Below are 19,419 nucleotides of genomic sequence, written 5' to 3'. Positions count from 1 at the left end.
GGGTAGGGGAGTCAACAAGTCAATAAGCCCAGGCTTATCGATTATTGTATAGTCATCCACATGCTGATATCTCTAACTCAGGTATCCTACCTCTTTCCCTATTTTGAAACTATGCATGAAAATTTGGTGCTTTTATCTGAAGCCGATGGAATTTAAATAAGCCCGAGGAGTTTGGCAGTTAGTGGGTTAAGTTGGTGTATGGGGTTTTTTAAATTTGTTTTTTGGTCAGGGCAGGTGTGGGGAAAGAGACTAAATTTTTTGCCAGTGAAGTATTGTTCTAATACTTCGTTGTGGCAGAATATCTGCCATGGGTCTGAAAAGATTGTTTAGGGACTAATCAGCTTTCTGGGTGTAGGGAGAGTTTGACAGATCAAAGGTATTTCTTCCACCTTCTTCCTTCCTCCCCAGAAACTGAGCTTTCTCCTTCTCTACAGAAATCGAGAATTTGTCATTTACTAAAATGATAGATAATTGGATCTTTGTGACTCACTAATTGACACAGAAGCAGATTGCTAATGATCCAGCTTTCGGGGAATAAGTGGAGCCAGAAATGGCTCCATGTTCTGCTGATTCTTTTCCCCCGATTGGGCGAATAGCCTTGCAGGGACGCGTGATTGGGGAGCAAAGTGAAAAGCCTCCAGGAAGTGTGTCCCTGTAAGGTTGTTCCCCCAGTCAGGGGAAGGGAAATGGCAGTGTGCAGAATCTGACCAATGGGAGCAGCTGTAGGCCATGCCTGAAAGCGGTGCAAAAGCAAGTAAGTGACCCCCCCATTCCAAGACCCCGCAGCCCCAGCCTGCTCACTCACCCTGCCGACAGTTTTGTTGGGTCAGTTATGCCGATTTTTGGGTGGGGAAAATATGGTCACCTTAATTATAGCACGGAGAAGCATAGAACAGAGAGGGAGAAGATTTTGGTAGTCTGTGGTTACTGTACAGCACCAGTGAGGGGATCAAGCTGATGACATCACACCATGTTTCTTGCTAGAACATTTGCGAGGAAAGTTTTCTCATAGGATTAATCTTTCAGAATCTGTCTTTGACTCTCCTTGTGAGTTCATGACAAGCAAAAAAGTAATCTTTGCAATTTTCACAGGATGTTCTCGCCTTCGTGGCTTAATTTAATTTCAGAACAGAATGTGGAGTTATAGTGGTATAACTATAGCTCTGTAGTTACAGTTATAGTTAGGTCTGTGGGTACATTTCCTTATGTACACAAGTCTTAAATCACGTAGGCGCTTATGAAAAAGGTCACTTTTAAAGTCTGGGATAGCCTTTTTCAACTGAAATGAAATAAATCCTGGAATCACATGGGTCTTTACTACTTGAAGACAATGATGTTCTGCCCGCACGCACACCGTTGCAGAAATGAGACCTGAAATTAGTAACAGAACTGGACAGATAAGCAAAGAACAACCAAAATTATTGTGCTACTCTCTCTATAGAACAATACAGTGAAGGTGCAAGTGATAGCAAATTCAGGTTGTTCTGCTTAATACCTTTCCCTCCATAGATCATTTGGGAGGTAGGTAAACTCATTGTGACTAAAGGCTTATCAGAAAGAGTTCCATAAAAAGTATTACTTGTTGCCTCTGTGCTTCAAGAACAAGCACAATACTGAATAAAAATGGCTAATACTGGATTGAAGTGGGGTGCGGAGATCTACAGTGGTATGCACATTAAAACAATGGGGTGGGGGTTGGGGTGAAGAAGGAGGTTTGGGGTGTGGGCTTTGGGAGTGGGCTTAGGGCTGAGACAGAAGGTTGGGGTGTGGGAGGAGGAGAGGGATACGGGCTCCGGCTGGTCAGAACTTACCTAGGGTGGTTCATGGTTTGCAGCAAAGTGGTGCTAAGGCAGGCTCCTGCTTGTCCTGACCTGCACTGCTCCCAGAAGAGGCTGGCACATGTCCCGGTCTCTGGGGGGAGAGCTCTGCACACTGCCCTCGTCTACGTGCACTGTCCTTGCAGCTCCCATTGGCCGCAGTCCCTGAATGTGGGGCAGTGTGCAGAGATCCCATGTCACCCCCTAGGGGCCTCGGGGATGTGCCTGCTGCTTCTGGGAGTGGTGCAGAGCCAGGGCAGACAGAGAGCCTGACTCACGCCTGCTGTGCCTCTGGGCAACCTGAAATCTCCCAGTTTGGCTTCAGTAATCTCTGGAAGATAGAGTCCGATTCCAGGGAAGTCCTGGAAAAACCAGGATGGTTGGCAGTTAGGCTGCTTGCCCCTCCATTCATTCTTCCTTCCTCCCACCCCCAGTTCTTTCCCAATTTCATTGTGAACTCCCTTTTCCCTCCCATACTTCTTGCTCCATTTGCTCTCTCCCTGCTCTTCATAGTCCCACTTCCATTTTCCCTGTCTTGTCTGGGCCATGTCATGGACGGGCTTAGCTGAGGGCTGTGATCTTTTACATCTGCACTTGAAAGGGAATCCTCTGAACTGTCATTCATGTTAAAATTCGACACTTGCCAACAAGGACTTAACAAGTCTTTGAACTTTCTCACCCATTACCAAGACAGTTTCCCCAATTATCACCTGTAATACCATTAACTCACAAACATCCCACTCTCCCTACCTTTAATATCAGCAATTCACAGACACTTACCTTCCTTCCTCCCCCTTCCCACCCCCCCGCATCCCCCTTCTGTTCTGCAATATGATTTGTCCTTTTCATATTTGTTCATTTTTTTTAATTGTATCCTTTGGTATATATGGTTGTGACTGCTTTCTTCCACTATTTGATCTGAGGAAGTGGGTCTGGCCCACGAAAGCTCATCATCTAATAAACCATCTTGTTAGTCTTTAAAGTGCTACATTGTCCTGCATTTTGCTTCATCTACAGGACAGTATTTAATAGTGTTCTGTACCCTGTATGAGTCATTGAAATAACATGCATGTTGCCTGATACACATCTCGCTTCCATTTCCCTCCTTAAATCTTATATTGCTTAAAAAAGGGTGCATGTGTGTTTACACAGTCAATAGAATACACTGACATTAAAAAAGCCCCCTAATTTAAGAATACACCTTTTAGACTGTGCTTTTCTACAGACAGCTTTTCTACAGACAGCTTCTTGCTATGTAATGGCTGCTTTGGTTTGCTGTGTTCAAAGTCTCTGTGAAAGATTTTAGCTAAAATGAGGATATAAAGTTTTTGCTTAAGAATGTAGCTAAAAGTTTGTCTTGCACCTACTGTATCTGCCTACTTTATAATTAGGGTTTTGAATGTATATGGAACATAGTTTGGCAATGCCTAAGTCTTTGTTAACACACTGCATGATTAAAACAAATGGGCTTAATGCAAATAGTCTCTTTTCTTAAGCCTGTTTAATTAGATATTAGAGCATGATATTTGTGTCATAGTGCTCTCCGTGTTGTAAAAGCATTAGCACATCAAAAGCACAGTGCAGCTGCTCTGAACTTGAGTGTTAATTGACACATCTGCAGGAGTCTTGGAAAGTTTACTCATATGCAAACTAGCATATTACTAAAGGAGAAACCTTTGGACAAGCTCGCTCACAATTTTTGTTTTGCAAGTACTTGACTTGGTTGTGGCTTGGAAATAGCAGCTCAGTGCTCTCAAAGGATGAGAACATCGAATACACCAAAGCTTTGAATGGCCACCTGGCATCTCAGAATAGTTGAAGGTTGGAGAAACCTGCTTGCGTGGGTGCCTTGGGTGAGTAGATATTTTGCCTGTGTTGAGTGGGATAGGAGTCTTTGGAGGGATTGACTCCACATTTAGGGGCAGAGCAATTTCTTCAGGAGAGGAGAGTGATGGAGCAGAGAGGCTCTTAACCTGAGTGATCCTTTGCCAGATGGGAGCAGGGAGCCAATGGTGGAGAAGGTAGTTGTGTAGAGTAGATTCATCAGTACTGTACCAGTCGTTTTCCCCCATGTTGAAAACACCCTTGTGAATATCGACCAGAGGAAAAGGAAAACCCACAAAAAAAGATTTTAAAAAGGAAGTAGATTTAGGGTTAGGGTTAGAGTCAGTAACTGGGGTTTTAAAAAATTAGTCAACTTCACATATGTGGGGTTGACAGGGTCCCTTTAAATCTAATTTCATGCCTCAGGATACCAGGCTTTTTACAGAATAGCTAAGCAGGCTTGTTTGTGCCTGTGCACATGCATTCTACTGCTGTTGGACTCAGGAGAAGTACGCAGATTATACCCATATACTATAGCCCCAACAAGAAGGTGGCTGATTGTAATTGGCCAAAACCAGTCATGTGCAATTTGGGAAGCTCTTTTTTCACTTGTGTCCCTGACTAGGCCTTTCAGTAATAGGTTTTTATTTTTTTCTGGCTTTTGTGTTCCACATCACACCACACGTTTAAATGAGGCTTTTCAGGTATACGCATGCTCTCTGTCCTATAATGTGTTAACTGTAAGTTTTGGATGGTTTGTGTAATCACACAGAACCTGCTATTCAAAGTAGGTGAGAACAAGACTGGCAGGTGTTCATGAGACTGCGATTCTTAAGTCAAATAAGGAGTTTTTGCCCCTTGGTCACTGGTCTGAATCCAACCCAGATGGTAGAAACAGAAAATTGCCATTGAAATCCTGGGTGATCTATGTCTAGTCATTGTGGGTAGATATGTTCTTGTCCATTTGACACCTTTTGACAGAGTTTTGGAAAGAAAATCGAGAATTTGACTGGCTGAGAGGCTTGGGCCAGTTCTGCGCTACAGACGCTTCCCAGCATAGCTCGTTGGTATGAATAGTTTGTGACTTCTGACTAACACAGCTGTGTAGTGTAGATGTAGTTCAGGGGTGGCCAACCCGCAGCTCGTGAGCTGCATGAGGCTCTTCCCCCCCCTTAAAGTACAGCTCCCGAAGCTTCCCCTGGCGCCCCTAGAAACGGTCCCTGGCTCTCTGTGCTCCCTGGGGCAGGGGAGCCATCCGGTGCGGCGATTCAAAATGGTGCTGCCGATATGGCGGTGGCCGACGGGAGCCTGATGTGGCCAAAAAGCCTTGTCTTTTGTTTTAAAGGAGCAGTGCCCTCCCCCCTGCTTTTTTTTCCCCTTCAGCAACTGTCTGGGGGCTGGTAGGGAGCTCTTCCTTTTTTTTTTTTTTGTTTGCTCAACAAAAATGACTCTTTGGATTTTTTCCACTGCTGTTTCGGCTTTCTTCTTTTATTGAGTTGACCACCCCTGATGTAGTTTCATAAAACAACCTCCCTTTTGTTAGACTAACTTATTCGCTATGATCAGTTCCATATTTGGGGTCAGGAAGGAATTTTCCTCCAGGGTAGATTGGCAGAGGCCCTGGAGGTTTTTCGCCTTCCTCTGTAGCATGGGGTACAGATCGCAGCTGGAGGATTCTCTGCATCTTGGGGTCTTCAAAGTATTTGAAGGCTTCAACATCTGAGATATAGGTGAGAGGATTATTCTAGGAGGGGTGGGTGACATTCTGTGGCCTGCACTGTGCAGGCGGTCAGACTGGATGATCATAATGATCCCTTCTGACCTTAAAGTCTATGGGTATGTCTACACTACCCCCCTAGTTCGAACTAGGCGTACAGCTAGTTCGAACTAGGCGAACGAGGCGTACAGCTAGTTCGGATTAGGAAGCCTAATCCGAACTAACTAGTTCCTGCCGCGTGTAGCCACGCGGCACGCAGTCCGAACTAGCCAGCATTTAAAAATGGCGCCGGCCGGGATCATGCAAATGAAGCCCGGGAAATTCAAATCCCAGGCTTCATTTGCAACTCCGAATGACTACATTAACCCCCCTAGTTCGAACTAGGGGGGTAGTGTAGACATACCCTATGAGTCTATGTTGAATAAACTTTGTCAGAAGTTCAGTTTTGCTGGTCTAATCTGTGTCTACAGTAGGGGCATGTCTACATAGTAGTGTTATTTCAGAATAGCTAACGTTATTCCAAAATAACATAGTCCACGTCTACACTGCAAGCAGTTATTTCGACATACTGTCAAAATAATGTTGAGCTGGAGGACTTGTTATTCCAACTCCTGTAACCTCATTGTACAAGGTGTAAGGGAAGTCGGAGGAAGAGTGCTCTACTTCAGACTTCCTGCTGCGTAGACAGCGCCAAAAGCCGAAATAATTATTTTGACTTAAGCGACGCAATTGACATAGCTGAAGTTGCGTAGCTTATTTTGGCTTTAGCCCTGCTGTGTAAATGTGAGCTAGGAGTGCTTTGCCAGTATAATGTAAGAGCAAAATGCTCTTAGACCTGGCCTCACTTATCTTTTTCCTAGTAGTGGTTTCTTCAGGTTGGGGACGAGTTCTGCTGAATAAGGATTGTACAGTTACTACCTGTGTGGAATCTATTCTGTGAATAAACACAGATTTCAGGCCCCCAGCTTGTGTATTTATACCTGAGCACTTTTCATATAACTGAAAACATTTCCTTGAAGTTAAAAAGTGAAAACAAAACAACAACCAATTGTGTGATTTATAATTCTCCAGACCCTCTGCCTCTAATAAAAGTTCCACTTCTCCTTTTGAGTAGAGGCAGGACAGGTCTTTGACTCTGGATCGGGGTTTACAATGAATTCCAGAATCTCTGCCTCCAAGCTTGTAGGGAAAGCAGATTTAAATTATTTTTATCAAATACAAATATGATAGGCAGGAACCTAGGAATGCTTTTTAATTTTGTGGGGTTTTTATATAGGTAAATTGTCACTACACATTAGATGTAGGGATGTTAGCGTATAGTTGTGTAACTGATAAGCCTGAACTTATCGATTAATCCAAATGGTTACAGGTACCCCCCCCCCCGCTGCTTCTGTATCAGAGGCAGTAAAGGGGGGGACGGAGCTGGCTTAAATGCACCGGATCCTGTGGCGCCGTCTCCACACCCCAGCACTACCACCTTTGTTAGAGAAGCAGCAGTGCAGAGGATGCGGGGGGCAGGAGGGATGCAGGAATCGGTACATACAGGAAACTGGCTTTGTATGTATCAGTTCCCGCAAGACCACTTGCCCCCCTCTCTTTGCTGCCGTCCACAGAGGCAGCGTGGGGAAGAGGGAGGCAGGAGATGGTTCCTCCCAAGCACGAGCTTCACAGAGCTGCTGCCCTTCTCCCGCACGCTGCTACCTCTGAGGCAGCAGCACTGGGGGGCAGGCAGGGTGCCAGAGCAGCCCCTTTGTGCAGGGAGCTTGGGCCCGCTATGGACGGAGGCTGCTACTGCCCCACTCCGGGGACTATTGAATACTCATGTAACCACTAAGGTTTGGTATAGTTACGTGATTATTAAATTAACTTATATCTAATATCCCTAATTAGATGAGATTAGCCATGTTGGAAATAGGGCAAGGATTCTGTGAGCCAACGGGTTGCCGTTAGAATTTTTCGTTGGGAATTTCCTGATGCATTTCATGAGAACAGGCTGATCAAAAATGTATGTAACATGATCCTACACATAGCAGTTCACCTTAGAGCATTAATATCTGGGTGTATGAGTACAGGGAAGTGTCCCTGCTTTGACAGCTTAACAGAAACTGGAAAACTATGATCTCTACTGAAAAGGTCAAAGTCTTGGACTAAATCGGAATTTCCCTCTCCCCTGTAGATTTTCGTTAGGGATCAGGAATGTCTTCTGAGCCCACGTCTTCAGCTTCTGAGCAGTCCCCTCCAGGGTCTCCACGTTCTCTCCGCTTGCCCGAAAATCGCAGAACAAGAGATCGCTCTCCATCTCCCATGCGAGGTTACCTTATCCCCAGTCCCCTTCCAACCCGACGGACCAGGACTTTTTCAGCGTGAGTATTGGGGGAGCAACGTGGGAGGAGGGAAAGACTCTTATTGACGTTAATATGGCCTCTTTTAATAGTGGTCTGTGAATTTGCACAAAACCCAAGTTAATAGAGTTGTTCAAGTATATACTAGCTTTCCTGGTATAACCCTACCCTTGTTAGGCTTGACAGGATGCTGCATTTGTGGATAATCAGTTAACCTTTCACATCCCTAGTATGTGTATGTGTGTTTGTGGTTGTTTTTAATTAGTTAAGGCCCTGACCCTCCATTGTAGTCTGTCTTGTGATCCTTCCCCTTCCGTAACCCGTTTGTCCATTATAGGCATATGAGGATTCCATCAAGACAAGGTGGATCCAGAGTGGCCTGGTGAAATAAATATTGCAGGAGTGCCTTCCCCCAAGAGGTCACAGTCTAGTCACTTTGGCCGAAAGTATGATATGGGTCTGTGATAAAGAGCAATTCTTCTTCGAGTGATTGCTCATGTCCATTCCATGTAGGTGTGTGTGTGTAGCGTGCATGTGTCGTTGGAAATTTTTCCCTCAGCAGTACCTGTTGGGCTAGCAGGGGAGTCCCCTGGAGTGGTGCCGCTATACCAGCCAGCATATACCACAGCTGGCCCTCCACCCCCTCTGTTCCTTCTTACCGCCTGCGACGGTCGTTGAAACGTGCTCTTGCTTTTGCCTAGCAAGCGCCTTTATCAGTCACTCGATTTGAAAGTTCTTTGTTCTAGTTTCAACAGTTACGGTTCTTTAAGTAGCTGTTAAGTGGTGTGTCCTAAGGACCCACCGCGGTTCTTGCTCCACGCTCCTGGCGCGTGTGGCATGGTATGCCCAGCCCTCAAGGCTTCAAACCCTCTGAGAAGTGCCACAGGTGATCTGCACTCTGCCTGCCTTAAGTGCCTGGGCAAGGCTCACTTGTCTGAGGGCTGTAAAATTTGCAAGGTGTTTAAACTGCGTACGAAGCAGGAGAGAGAGTCACACCTGCAAATCATTCTAATGGAACCGCCTCCTCAACCAGCCCCATTGTCTGACCTGGCACCGGCAGTGCAGAACGTACTGGCCTCAGTGTGGGAGGTATCAGGCCATTTGCGCTCCTCCCCAGCACTGCGCAGACCCTGGCACCGTTCCCTGTCCCCGGTACCTTAGAAGAAGAGGAGGTCTAGCAGGGGCGGGGCGGGTCCCCCCCATAGCGTGTGCCCTCCATGTGCCCTCAAGTGGGACACGTGGCACCATCCAGTGCTGATCTCAGACCTTTTCGGTCGGGCCAGCGACTAAGTCTGCGCTGAGATGCCAGCCTAGTGGGGGACTTCACAGAGCCTTCAACACGAGGCTTTTGAGGTGGCCAGGGAACTGATTAAACTGTCCCCCTCTACTAACCTGGCACCGACCTCAGGCAAGGATCGGGACCTTGGGTGGTACCAGTCAGAGGCTAGGTCACCAGATCCAAAGAAGCACTGCTCCATTCTGATCCCTTCACATGTCACCCTGGCTCCGAGTGTGGCGTTGTGACGGCGAGTTGGGGGTTCCCCCGACCCTGCAGCCCCGTAGCAGCACAGACAGACTCCACCAGCCAGTAGTGTAGAGGGAGTTTATTGTTCCTTCAGGGTACAGCACAGCATAGATGTAATCTGGTTACAGGAATTAGGGCTAGGATGCTCAGGCCCCCTTGAGATGGGGGTGACTGGGCCCCTACAACTCTAGCCCCCTCCTTAGTCTCTCTCCTTCACGGCTCCAGCTTAGCCTGTACTCTCCCTGCTTCCCCTGACAGCCACTGCCCCTTCACCCGAAACCTCCTGTTGATCTCTGCCCCTCCCTCCCCCCCGCCTTTATCTCTCTCCATGGAAGGCTGAACCTAGGTGTCTGGGGTAATACACATTTGGATGAGTCAGTGAGAATCTCACATCACAGCACCAGGGGACACCAGATTACAGAGCAGACAGCCCCCCACTATGCCACAGGCGCCGCTTACAGGGCCAGCATCAGCGGTGACCTCAACCCCGGCCGGTGCCTCGGCACCAGACCCAGCATTAGGGCAAGGGCCTCAACCGGCACTGAGTGTGGCACCAGCCACTGCAACTGCCGGCCCCCCTCAGGGCTTACTGGGCCTGGGCCCGGCCATGGCCCCTTCTTCTCTTCGTCAACAGATCATCGGCTGCGTCCACCTTTGCCTCACCCAGGTTGGCCCCCGGATCAGCCGACTCAGAGGCGGAATCCACCTGGTCGTCCAGGGGATCTAGGTCCTGGCTCCGGTACTACTCCTACCAGTCACGGCACCAGAGTACCTCCGCTCATCAGCAACAGCATCAATGGGCGCAGCCAGTCCTGGTATCAGTGATGCAGCATTCCTGGCTCCCACAGGCTCCAGGCCCATCTGAGTGGCCGTTTTGGACTCCTTGGGCCTACCACCAGAGTCAGGGCGTGGGCCCCTCTAGACCGAAGTCGGTCTTCTCTGGGTCTAGGGCACCTCCTTCGGCAACCCCACTGACTTGGTCACCTATGTCAGCGCAGTCACTTTCCCCAGGCCAAACCTCCCCACACCCTCACCTGTGGCTTCTCAGGTCCACTCGCAGGCCACCGCCCCATGGAGTCTTCATCTTCATCTTGCTCCTCTGACAAGGCCCTGTGTGATACTCTCTCCTCCATGCCATCCATGGACTCAAGGGCACACCAGGACCTCCTCCACTACCTGGCACAGCGACTGGGGTCCAGGCTGAGAGGGTGTTGGAGGACTCCGACCCGATTGTTGACATCTTGCAGTCTGATACCCCCACCAGAGTGGCCGTACCCATCAACAAAACGGTGGCCTCTGTCCCACCTACAGACAAGAGGACTGAGCGAATGTACTTTGTGTCCCAGGAGGGGAATGAATACCTCTTCTCCCATCCACTACCAAGGCCTCCGGTCGTCCGGGCGGTGAACCAAAGGGAGAGGCAGTGCCAACTGCTACCCTGAAAAATAGGGACACCAAGAAAATGGACCTGTTAGGCAGGAAGGCCTACACGTCTGGAGGCCTTCAATTTCACGTAGTGAACGAGCAGGTTCTGCTGTCTCTCTATGCCTATAACACCTGGGCCTCCATATGTATGTTCTCCGAGCTGCTCCCCAGGGACACTCTGCTGAGTTTAGAGCCCTCTCAGAGAAAGGCACGGTGATCTCTAGGGATGCGCTCAAGGCTGCCCTCGATGCTGTATGGGCCGTGGCCACGGGGCTGGCTCTATGCTGCAGCTCCTGGTTGCAGGGGTCTGGAGTGCCCCCTGAACACCATACAGGACCTATCCTTTGCAGGCCCATCCTTATTCTCTGAGCAGATAGACCAACATCTGCCCAAAGATACTCGGGTCACCTTAAAGTCCTTGGGTATTCACACTCCGGTTACCCAAAGGTGCTCCTTCTCAGGCAGGAACGCTCCTAGGTCTTCCCAGCAGGGTACATGCCCTGACTTCTGTCGCTGCAACAGGAACGGCAATGGGAGGAATGGCAGATGCCTCATCCCTCTCTTTCCAGGACCGTCCGTTCCCTTTCCACCGGGCCTGGGAGTCCATTACCTTGGACTGGTGGGTCCTAGAAATGGTGGGAAGGGGGTATGTCATCTCCTTCTGTTCTGCCCCTCCCTCCTATCCCCCTCTCCTGTCCCTCTTTAGGGACCCTTCTCACGAGGCTCTCCTGTGGGGAGAGGTGCTTTAGTTCCTTACCCTGGGGGCTGCAGAGCCGGTTCTCCCTGGGGAGGTTGGGTAGGGGCTTCTATTCCCAGTATTTCCTGGTCCCAAAAGCCAAGGGCAGGTTTTGTCCCATCCTGGTCCTCCGGGATCTCAGTGCCTCCTTCATTGTCAAGACCAAATTCAAGATGGTGACTTCTGCAGCCCCCAGGGAAGGAACTGAAGCACCTCCTCCTGCCTTTGGAGAAAAAATAGAAAAAAGCTCTCCTCCTCTTCCCCCCGCCCACTGAGATCCCAGAGGTCCAGGATGGGGCAAAACCTGCCCTTGGCTTTTGGGATCAGGAAATACTGGGAATAGAAGCCCCTACGCAACCTCCCCAGGGAGAACCACCTCTGCATCTCAGATTATTGGTCACCTCGTTATTCTGTTTTACCATTCTAGATTAGCAGTTTGGGAAGCCCACCTGCCAATCTGCCTGGAGGCTTTGTAATTGTTGCTCCAACAGATACTTCACCTGTGGCTGTAAATCCTCTGTGAGCCCTTTCTGGCAAACTTCAGATCAGGGCGGATGAGAGTTTTGTGGGGCCCAGGGCAGCACAATTTCACGGGACCCCCCCTTTGGAGAAAAAACAGGAAAAAGGCGTCCCCCCTGTGCCCACTCCTCCAGTAGCCCCACTCTGATCATGTGAGCTACCCCTCCTCATCCCCTCTCCTAACACCTCCCTCTACACACTGCTCTGCCTCTCTTCTCTGGTGCTGGTCCCTCCCCTGCAGGTGTCTGCCCTTCTGCTTCACCCCCAGAATCCTCTGGCACCTGCACCTTCCCTTACCCCTGCACCCTCCTAGTGCCTCCCCCTTCCCGCACTGCCCCTGTGCCCTTTGCCCTCTTTTTCCCTGATGCCCACCCCCTCACCATCCTCTGCCCCCATTCCCCTCATGCCCCTCTGTCCTCACACATGCCTTGTTCCATCCTCACCTTCCTCATACCCATCCCTCCTTTCAAGCCTTCTTCCAGAACTGCCCCCTCCTCCCTTTAGCCCCCAGTGCCCTTACCCTCTCCTCTCCAGCGTCACCCTGTCCCCTCTCTCACTGACACTTCCCCTCCTGCCCTTTTCCTCATTGTCTCCACTTGGCCCCCTGACATTTGTCTCTCCTGAACCCCTGTCCCTTGGTGCTTTCCCCTTTCTTCTCGTGACCTGCTCCCCCTCCCCTCAGCACAAGCCCCTTCCTCTGCCATCCACCTTCTGCCTTCTGGTTTGCAGGGCGGCCGCAACCCCAGCCCAGGCTCCAGACTACATGCTGAACCGAGCGGTGCAATGCTGGGCCGCGCGGTTTTAAAGTTCCAGGCCGTGGTGTAACGTTACGCCATGCCCGGGAGTCTTCCCTCTCGGCTGTTGTGCGGCATTTCAGCACGCCGCGCATGCGCTCCCTTGGCCCCGCATGGCCCGTACTGGCCGGCGCCGGGGAATTTAAAGTGAGGGGCTGCAGCACTCCATCACAATCCCCCTCCTCCTCCAGCAGCCGCCCGCCGGCCCTTTGGCGGACGGCCCACCAGGAAATTCCTGGTATCCCGCCGGGCCAGTCCACCCTTGGCGCTGATGCGGGGCCTATTGAAGTGCGAGGCCCAGGGCAGCCGCCCTGCCCTATATCCGCTGCTGTGTCCGGATCATGCAGACGCTCCTGATAACCACAGCCAGGGCCTGTATGTGGCTTTTGGGCCTAATGGACGTGTGCAGCTACGTCATTCAGCACGCCAGGCTCCGCATGCGCCCACTGCAGATGGGACAGAGAGGTGACAGTCCCCTGCAACGTCATTCGCTCTCTGGACTGGTGAATCTGGGAGGAGGAGGTCTGTGCCGGAGTCCCATTCTCCAGGCCTCTACCAAGCTTCCGGCCCACCTCAGAGACATGTGGTTGAGGACGATCTCTCCCTACACATCAATGTCAGGGAGCTGCGAGCGGTCCGCATAGCCTTTCTCCCCGGCTCAGGGGCAAGTTGGTCCTTATCCTGTCCGACAACATGTCGGCGATCTCATACATCAACAGGCAGGGAGGGGCCTGCTCTTCTCACCTATATCAGGAGGCCCTTCACCTGGGGGATCTCTGCATCAGGGCGGGTATCCACCCGATTGCCTCCTATCTCCCAGGCTCCCAGAACACTCTGGCAGACCGGCTGAGCAGGTCCTTCTCCAGCCACGAGTGAGCCCTCGGGGGATGTAGCCCTGGACATCTTCTGCAGGTGGGGACCTGTCTGGACCTGTTTGCCACGCTCCAGAACAGGAAGTGCTCGGGGTTCTGTTCCCTCACGGGCCTGGGAATGGGCTCTCTGGGAGATGCATTACTTGTTCCCTGGCCCGGGGGTCTACTTTACGCGTTCCCAACATTCCTGCTGATCCACTGAGCACTCCTCAGTGTGGGAATTCAGGGTGTCCCTGATTCTCATCGAACCCATGTGGCCCAGGCAGCACTAGTTCTTGACCCTCCTGAACCTGTCATGCGAGAGGCTGGTTGTGCTCCCACTAGTCCCTGACTCAATCATGCAGGACTTTGGCAGGCTTTGCCACCCGGACCTGCGGTCTCTGCACCTCATGCCATGGAAGGCGTGTGGCTGACAGCGGTGGAGTTTCAATGTTCGGCCCGTGTGCAGGAGGTATTGTTGGGGAGCAGGAAACCTTCCACTAGGGCTATTTATCTGGCTAAGTGGAAGTGATTTTATATCTGGTCTACCCAGAAGGGGGTGTCTCCTGTGGCCATCCCAGGCCGCCTGGTCCTGGACTACCTTCTGGATCTTCAGCTTCTGGGGTTATCCTTTTCCTCGATTAAGGTTCACCTAGCGGTTATTTCCGCTTTCCACCTGGGTGCCAGGGGTAAGACCCTCTTTGCAGACCTGATGGTGAACAGGTTTTTGAAGGGCCTGGACAGGCTTTACCTGCACGTTTGGCAGCCTGTTCCTCAGTGGGACCTCAGCCTGGTCCTGTCTAAACTCATGGGATGCCCATTTGAACCCCTGACGATGTGCTTGTTGCTACACCTGTCCTGTTGGTGGCCATCCTGTCGGCCAGGCGCATGTCTGAATTCACACACATTTCATTGTCCTGGCACAATCAAACCTTGACCATGTTTTAAGTTATGATAAGAGGAAACTTCATGCCAAATTTGGTAGTCCTGGGTCTTACCATTTAGGAGGAGTTCTTGAACAAAGACTCATGCACAAATGGGCAGACAGAGACACATTTTTAAAGTAGTAAGAATATAAAGCCATGTTCAGCCGTTACACTCCCACCCTGGAATGAGCCAGGGTTGCCCAAGCACACCTCATTGAACAGTAAAATGCTACTTTGCTAAGACCTCAGTCTTTCAGTTTGTCTGTATTTTAAGTGCTTCTGTGTGCCAGTGATGGGCACTGGGCAGGTGATGGCTGGGGTGCAAACATCTTTGCAGTCGTTTCTATCCTGTTTGAGAATTGTTCTAGAGAGTAGTGGGGAAAGAAGAGAAAGCGAGTGTGCCAGTGTAAAGGCAAAACTGGATGTTGGAAGGCAATGTTAACAAGCAACTATGGAAAAAGAGTTACAAGCACAGTCAGTGGAAACGGAGTGAATTTTATTTCAACTTAGTGAATCTGTAAGGCATTTAGACAGGTAGTTTGACTGCCTGGGTGCCCATATAAGTATAGTTGAGAGGAAAAAAATGAGTAAAATATCATGTGTTTTTATCCCAGTTCACTTGAGTACATTTTTTCATGATCAGGATATCCCATGTTGTCCCATAGCAACTTGCAGCTATTGCAGGTCTGTCAGCAATTGGGGAACTAGCAGATGAGCTTTTTTTGATGGGTGATGTTATCCACAGCAATTAAGGGCCTGATAGGACGGGGAGTCCTTATATTGACTTCATTGGCTCTTGACTCTGTTATGTAAATATCCTGAGAAGCTCCTGGGATAAGACTTCCTGAAAATCTGTACTCTAATGCAATCCCAGCACATGTGTTTAAGGGTGTCAGTTGCTGGATTATAGCACCAGCACAGATCTATATTGATTTTGACCCATTTGTGAAGGCTGTCGGGGTGTTAGATAAGATGTGTGTAGTGGATGTATTGTATGTACAAATAGTATGCACAGAGAGACATGTTAGTGGTGTGTGACTGAGCATTGGACTGTTGTATTCTGTTTGGATGGCATTCTCTAGCTCTGATGTTGGCGGAAGCCCACATACAACTGCTGATTGTGAATTCTCTCCCTCTCCCTGGCAGGACTGTGCGGGCCTCTGAAGGCCCTGTCTACAAAGGAGTCTGTAAATGCTTCTGTCGCTCCAAAGGCCATGGCTTCATTACTCCTGCGGATGGAGGGCCAGACATCTTTGTACACATTTCTGAGTAAGTCTTGCAAGCTGAAGAGAGGAATATTGCAATTTATAGCTGATTGGCACCCTCTCCACTCCCCATTACTTTGGTTATAAAGAAGAAGGGTCCTTACTGTGCAGCCTTTAACCTCAGTGCAGAAAAATATCCAAACATTATGGAAATTAATAGGCTAAGCTGATTATTGAGCAGTATGAAAAAGTCATAGATTTTTAGGCCAGAGGGACTGTTAGATTATTTATCCAGACCTTCTGTTTTTCACATGCCTTTACATTTCACCTAGTTGTTCTGCATTGAGTCCAGTTATTTGTGTTTGACTGAAGCATACCTTACAGAAAGGCCAAGAATTCCCTGTTTTTATTCACTTTTTTTCTCTTTGTTTTTCCTACCAATCTGTTTCTCTGATAACTTTCCTCAGCTTTCAAAAATTAGCCTTTTTGAAGCATCAGCTATCAGCAGTTACTGATTGGGACAATGCCTTGCCCACATTAAATGTAATCAGATCATGCTCACTTTCAGTCCAGTGATTAAGTTTATTTTCATTTCTCATAATGAAGTCCAAAATAGAGCTAACTTGCAGCAGTACCTTTTATTTAAATGAAGTAGTGTCATTATTTTCAGAAACTCCAAATGATGATGTTTCATACTTGCTTCATGAGACACTCCCCTCCTCAGTATATGGTGTCTATATTGAAGTCCCCTCAACATTCCAGTTTTCCGTAACACACTTTACAGGTGGATTCTTAATAGGGATGTAAAAATTGATCACAACAGGATTAAAATTACAGGATTACTGGATTAAAATTATATCATTTAACTGGTTAACCCTTGGTGGGGATTGGGCAGCCAGGGTGGGGTGTCTTTCCAAGGCTGTGGGCAGGCATGGCGGGGCTGATGTGCCAGGGCCAGAGTCTGGGCCCACTGCCAGGCTCACTGCAGTGTGGATGGGGCTGATATGCTGCTTGCCCTGATGTGGCTTGTGTGGCGCAGATGGGGCTGGGTTCCTGCTGGCTGGTGCCATGCAGCTAGCACTCCGGTTAATCGGTTACCAAGTATGCATTCCAGTAACCCTAATACTGGGTTAACCTTTTTTACATCCCCAGTACTTAAGGATGAATTTGTCCAGTTCTCTGGTTTAGGGATGTTAAATGTCAATTGATTGAATAATCTATTAACCTCTTGAATATTTAGCGGTTAGTTGACTATTCTATAGCCCCTGGGGCGGGGCTGGCAGCTAATGAGCTCTGGCCCCACTCCCAAGAGGCCCCCTGCCACTCCGCACTGCTGCCTCTGTATCAGAGGCAGCAATGTGAGGTACCAGGCAGGAGCTGGTCTGCAAGGGGAGCCAGTTTAAAAACCAGCTCCCATCGTGGACCAGCTGCCTGTCGCCCTGTGCTGCTTACTCTGATACAGGGGCAGCAGTGTGGGGTGGCAGCAGCCACTATCTGTGGAGGGTTTGATGCCCCGGACCCAGAGTGAGCTAGAACTGAGCCAGGCTGCCTGCCCACCTGTCTCCTAATACACTTTAAATGCAGAGCTGCAATGGGGGTGGGTCCTGGACCTGGCGTGAGCCAGGACTGAGTCAGGCTGCCTGCCTAATACACTTGAAATGCAGAGCCGCAGCAGGGGTGGGACTGAACCGGGCTGCTGGCCAGCCTGCTAAAAAAAAATGTACTGATGTGGTAGAGAGGAAATGCGTGTAGTCTATAGTATTAACCTATAAGCTTTTGCTTATCGGTTAATCGACTATTGCATCCCTACTCTGGTTTGATTTGGTGGCATGTAACAAAACTCCACTAGTAGCCCTTTCTGGGTTTTGTTAGTTAGCAGTTGATCCATATGCATTCATGGCTCTGTAATCTTAATTACCCTCATCACTGGTAACAGGTCTTTAATGTAGAGTGCCCCTCTCCTTCCCATTTCTTTTACCCACTCTGTCCTTCCTGATCAGGCTATAGCCATTGATTTAAGCATTCCATTTGTGCTGGAACCTTCCCACCTGGTTTCAGTAATAGAGGTTTCAAGAAATGTCTTCTCATCAGTGAAAATTACCAGTTCCTCTCATTTGCATCCAAGACTCCTACCCTTGGTATATAAGCAAGTGAAAAAATTCTTCTCTTCACATGCTTTCCATATTGACTCAGTTTGTTCACACATATGGAGTTTGACTTTGTACTGTGTGCATCCTTAGCACCGCCCCCGTGGGTTGGTCCTTCCATAATTCTTTGTTTAATTTGGGCATTTGTTTACTCTGGCTCCACCTGACTCATATTTCAGTGATACTGGTGCTGTAGAAGTTGGAGCAAATGCAGTTCTTGGTAACAGTTTACTACTTCAATAATGCAAGTCTAGACTGATTGTGTGGGTTGTCAACCGCCCTGCCTTGTGCCAGACTTACCAACAGTGCATGTGCTCTTGAAAACAGGCGTCTCTGGGTGAAGTGCTTTACTGCTGGGTCTGTTCTCTGCCCAGTCCCCAGTCGAGAGGATCGATCTGCAGGTTGAAGCCCTGTTGATGGTGACAATGATGATTTGTTTGTATTACACTAGTACCCAGAGGCAGGGCCGTTCCTACCATTGCTGGTGCCCTGTGCAGTCCAGCACCAGCACCCCTTCCCCCCTTGGGCACACCGGCAGCCTCACAAGATGTGGGGGCTGAAAGCTCTGGGGGGAGGAGCAGGGCAGGGAAGGAGGCTCACCTGCAGCCTCGGGAGCAGGCAGGTGGTCTCGAGGGCGGCTGCACAGCCAACCAGAGAGAAAAGTGGTGCTTTGAAGGGGAAACCACCGTTTCTCTCTGGCTACTGGCTGCGCAGCTGCCCCTCGCCCCTCCTGCGTTCTCTAGTCCACACTTGTGCCAGTCACCGCTGCCTGGTGAGTTGGGGCTGGGTGCAGCCTGCAGGGTAGGGTGGGGAATGGGGCTGGGAGCCACTGGAGCCCATATGTAGCATTCACCTGAATAGGGCACCATGACATTTGGTGTCCCACATTTTGAGGTGCCCCACACAGCTGCATGCTTTGTGTATTGGTAACCCTGCCTAGAGCGATCAGTTGGGATTGAGGTTCAGTTTGGCTCTGCATAAATGCTTTGGAAGAGATGAGCCCTGAGAAGTTTGCCGTCTAAACAGACAAGGCAGACCAAGGGTGGGAGTGGAATAGGCAGGCCACTGGCAATGATGGATTGAACATGGGTCTCCTGAGTCATAGCCTAGTGTTGGATCACACTGCCTATCATCTGTGTTTTACCAGGTAATTCCAGAATTGGCTCTTTTTGCCTGATGATCCCATTGTTCCTAGTGTCCAGCCATTCTGAATTCATCATACCTGAATGCAGAATTGCCTTGTCTTCCTTCCGCATACTGTTTGATAACAGCTCCGTGTTTTATAGGACAGGAAGGCTGTATATAACTAGAGCCTAACTCTTCTCTCAGTAAACAACCAGTGGGAGTTTTTCCATTGATATTAATGAGAACAGATTTGAGCTTTTAGTTTAAACGTTGAGTTTCAGATTTACAGTTTTAAAGCAGTTGACATTTCTCTCCCTGTTAATATATGCAACTACCAAAGTGCTGAAGATTTCAATCAACCAATATTTTCTTTAATAAGTGTGGTTCAGGTAGGTGGCAATCACTTTTCTGGTTGAAAGTGAATGGAGATATCACAGTCTCTTACTTCTGACACCTTGCAGTTCAG

The 19,419-nt window shown here is 49.3% G+C and overlaps 1 protein-coding gene across 3 annotated transcripts in view; it reads left to right on the top strand.

Moving 5' to 3' along the window:
* Window positions 1-19,419, top strand: part of CARHSP1 (calcium regulated heat stable protein 1) — a 48,895-nt gene that overhangs the window by 15,417 nt on the left and 14,059 nt on the right. For all 3 annotated transcript variants that reach the window (XM_075899279.2, XM_075899280.2, XM_075899281.2), the window contains exons 2-3: window positions 7,535-7,721; window positions 15,623-15,745. In XM_075899279.2, coding sequence (XP_075755394.1) covers window positions 7,555-7,721; window positions 15,623-15,745 — 290 coding nt within the window. In that variant the 5' untranslated portion in view covers window positions 7,535-7,554. The remainder of the gene's footprint in view (window positions 1-7,534; window positions 7,722-15,622; window positions 15,746-19,419) is intronic.

The sequence above is a fragment of the Pelodiscus sinensis genome, chromosome 15, assembly GCF_052426305.1.
Source record: "Pelodiscus sinensis isolate ZL-2025 chromosome 15, ASM5242630v1, whole genome shotgun sequence".
Taxonomy (NCBI): domain Eukaryota; kingdom Metazoa; phylum Chordata; order Testudines; family Trionychidae; genus Pelodiscus; species Pelodiscus sinensis.
This window is presented reverse-complemented; position numbering and strand designations above follow the sequence as displayed.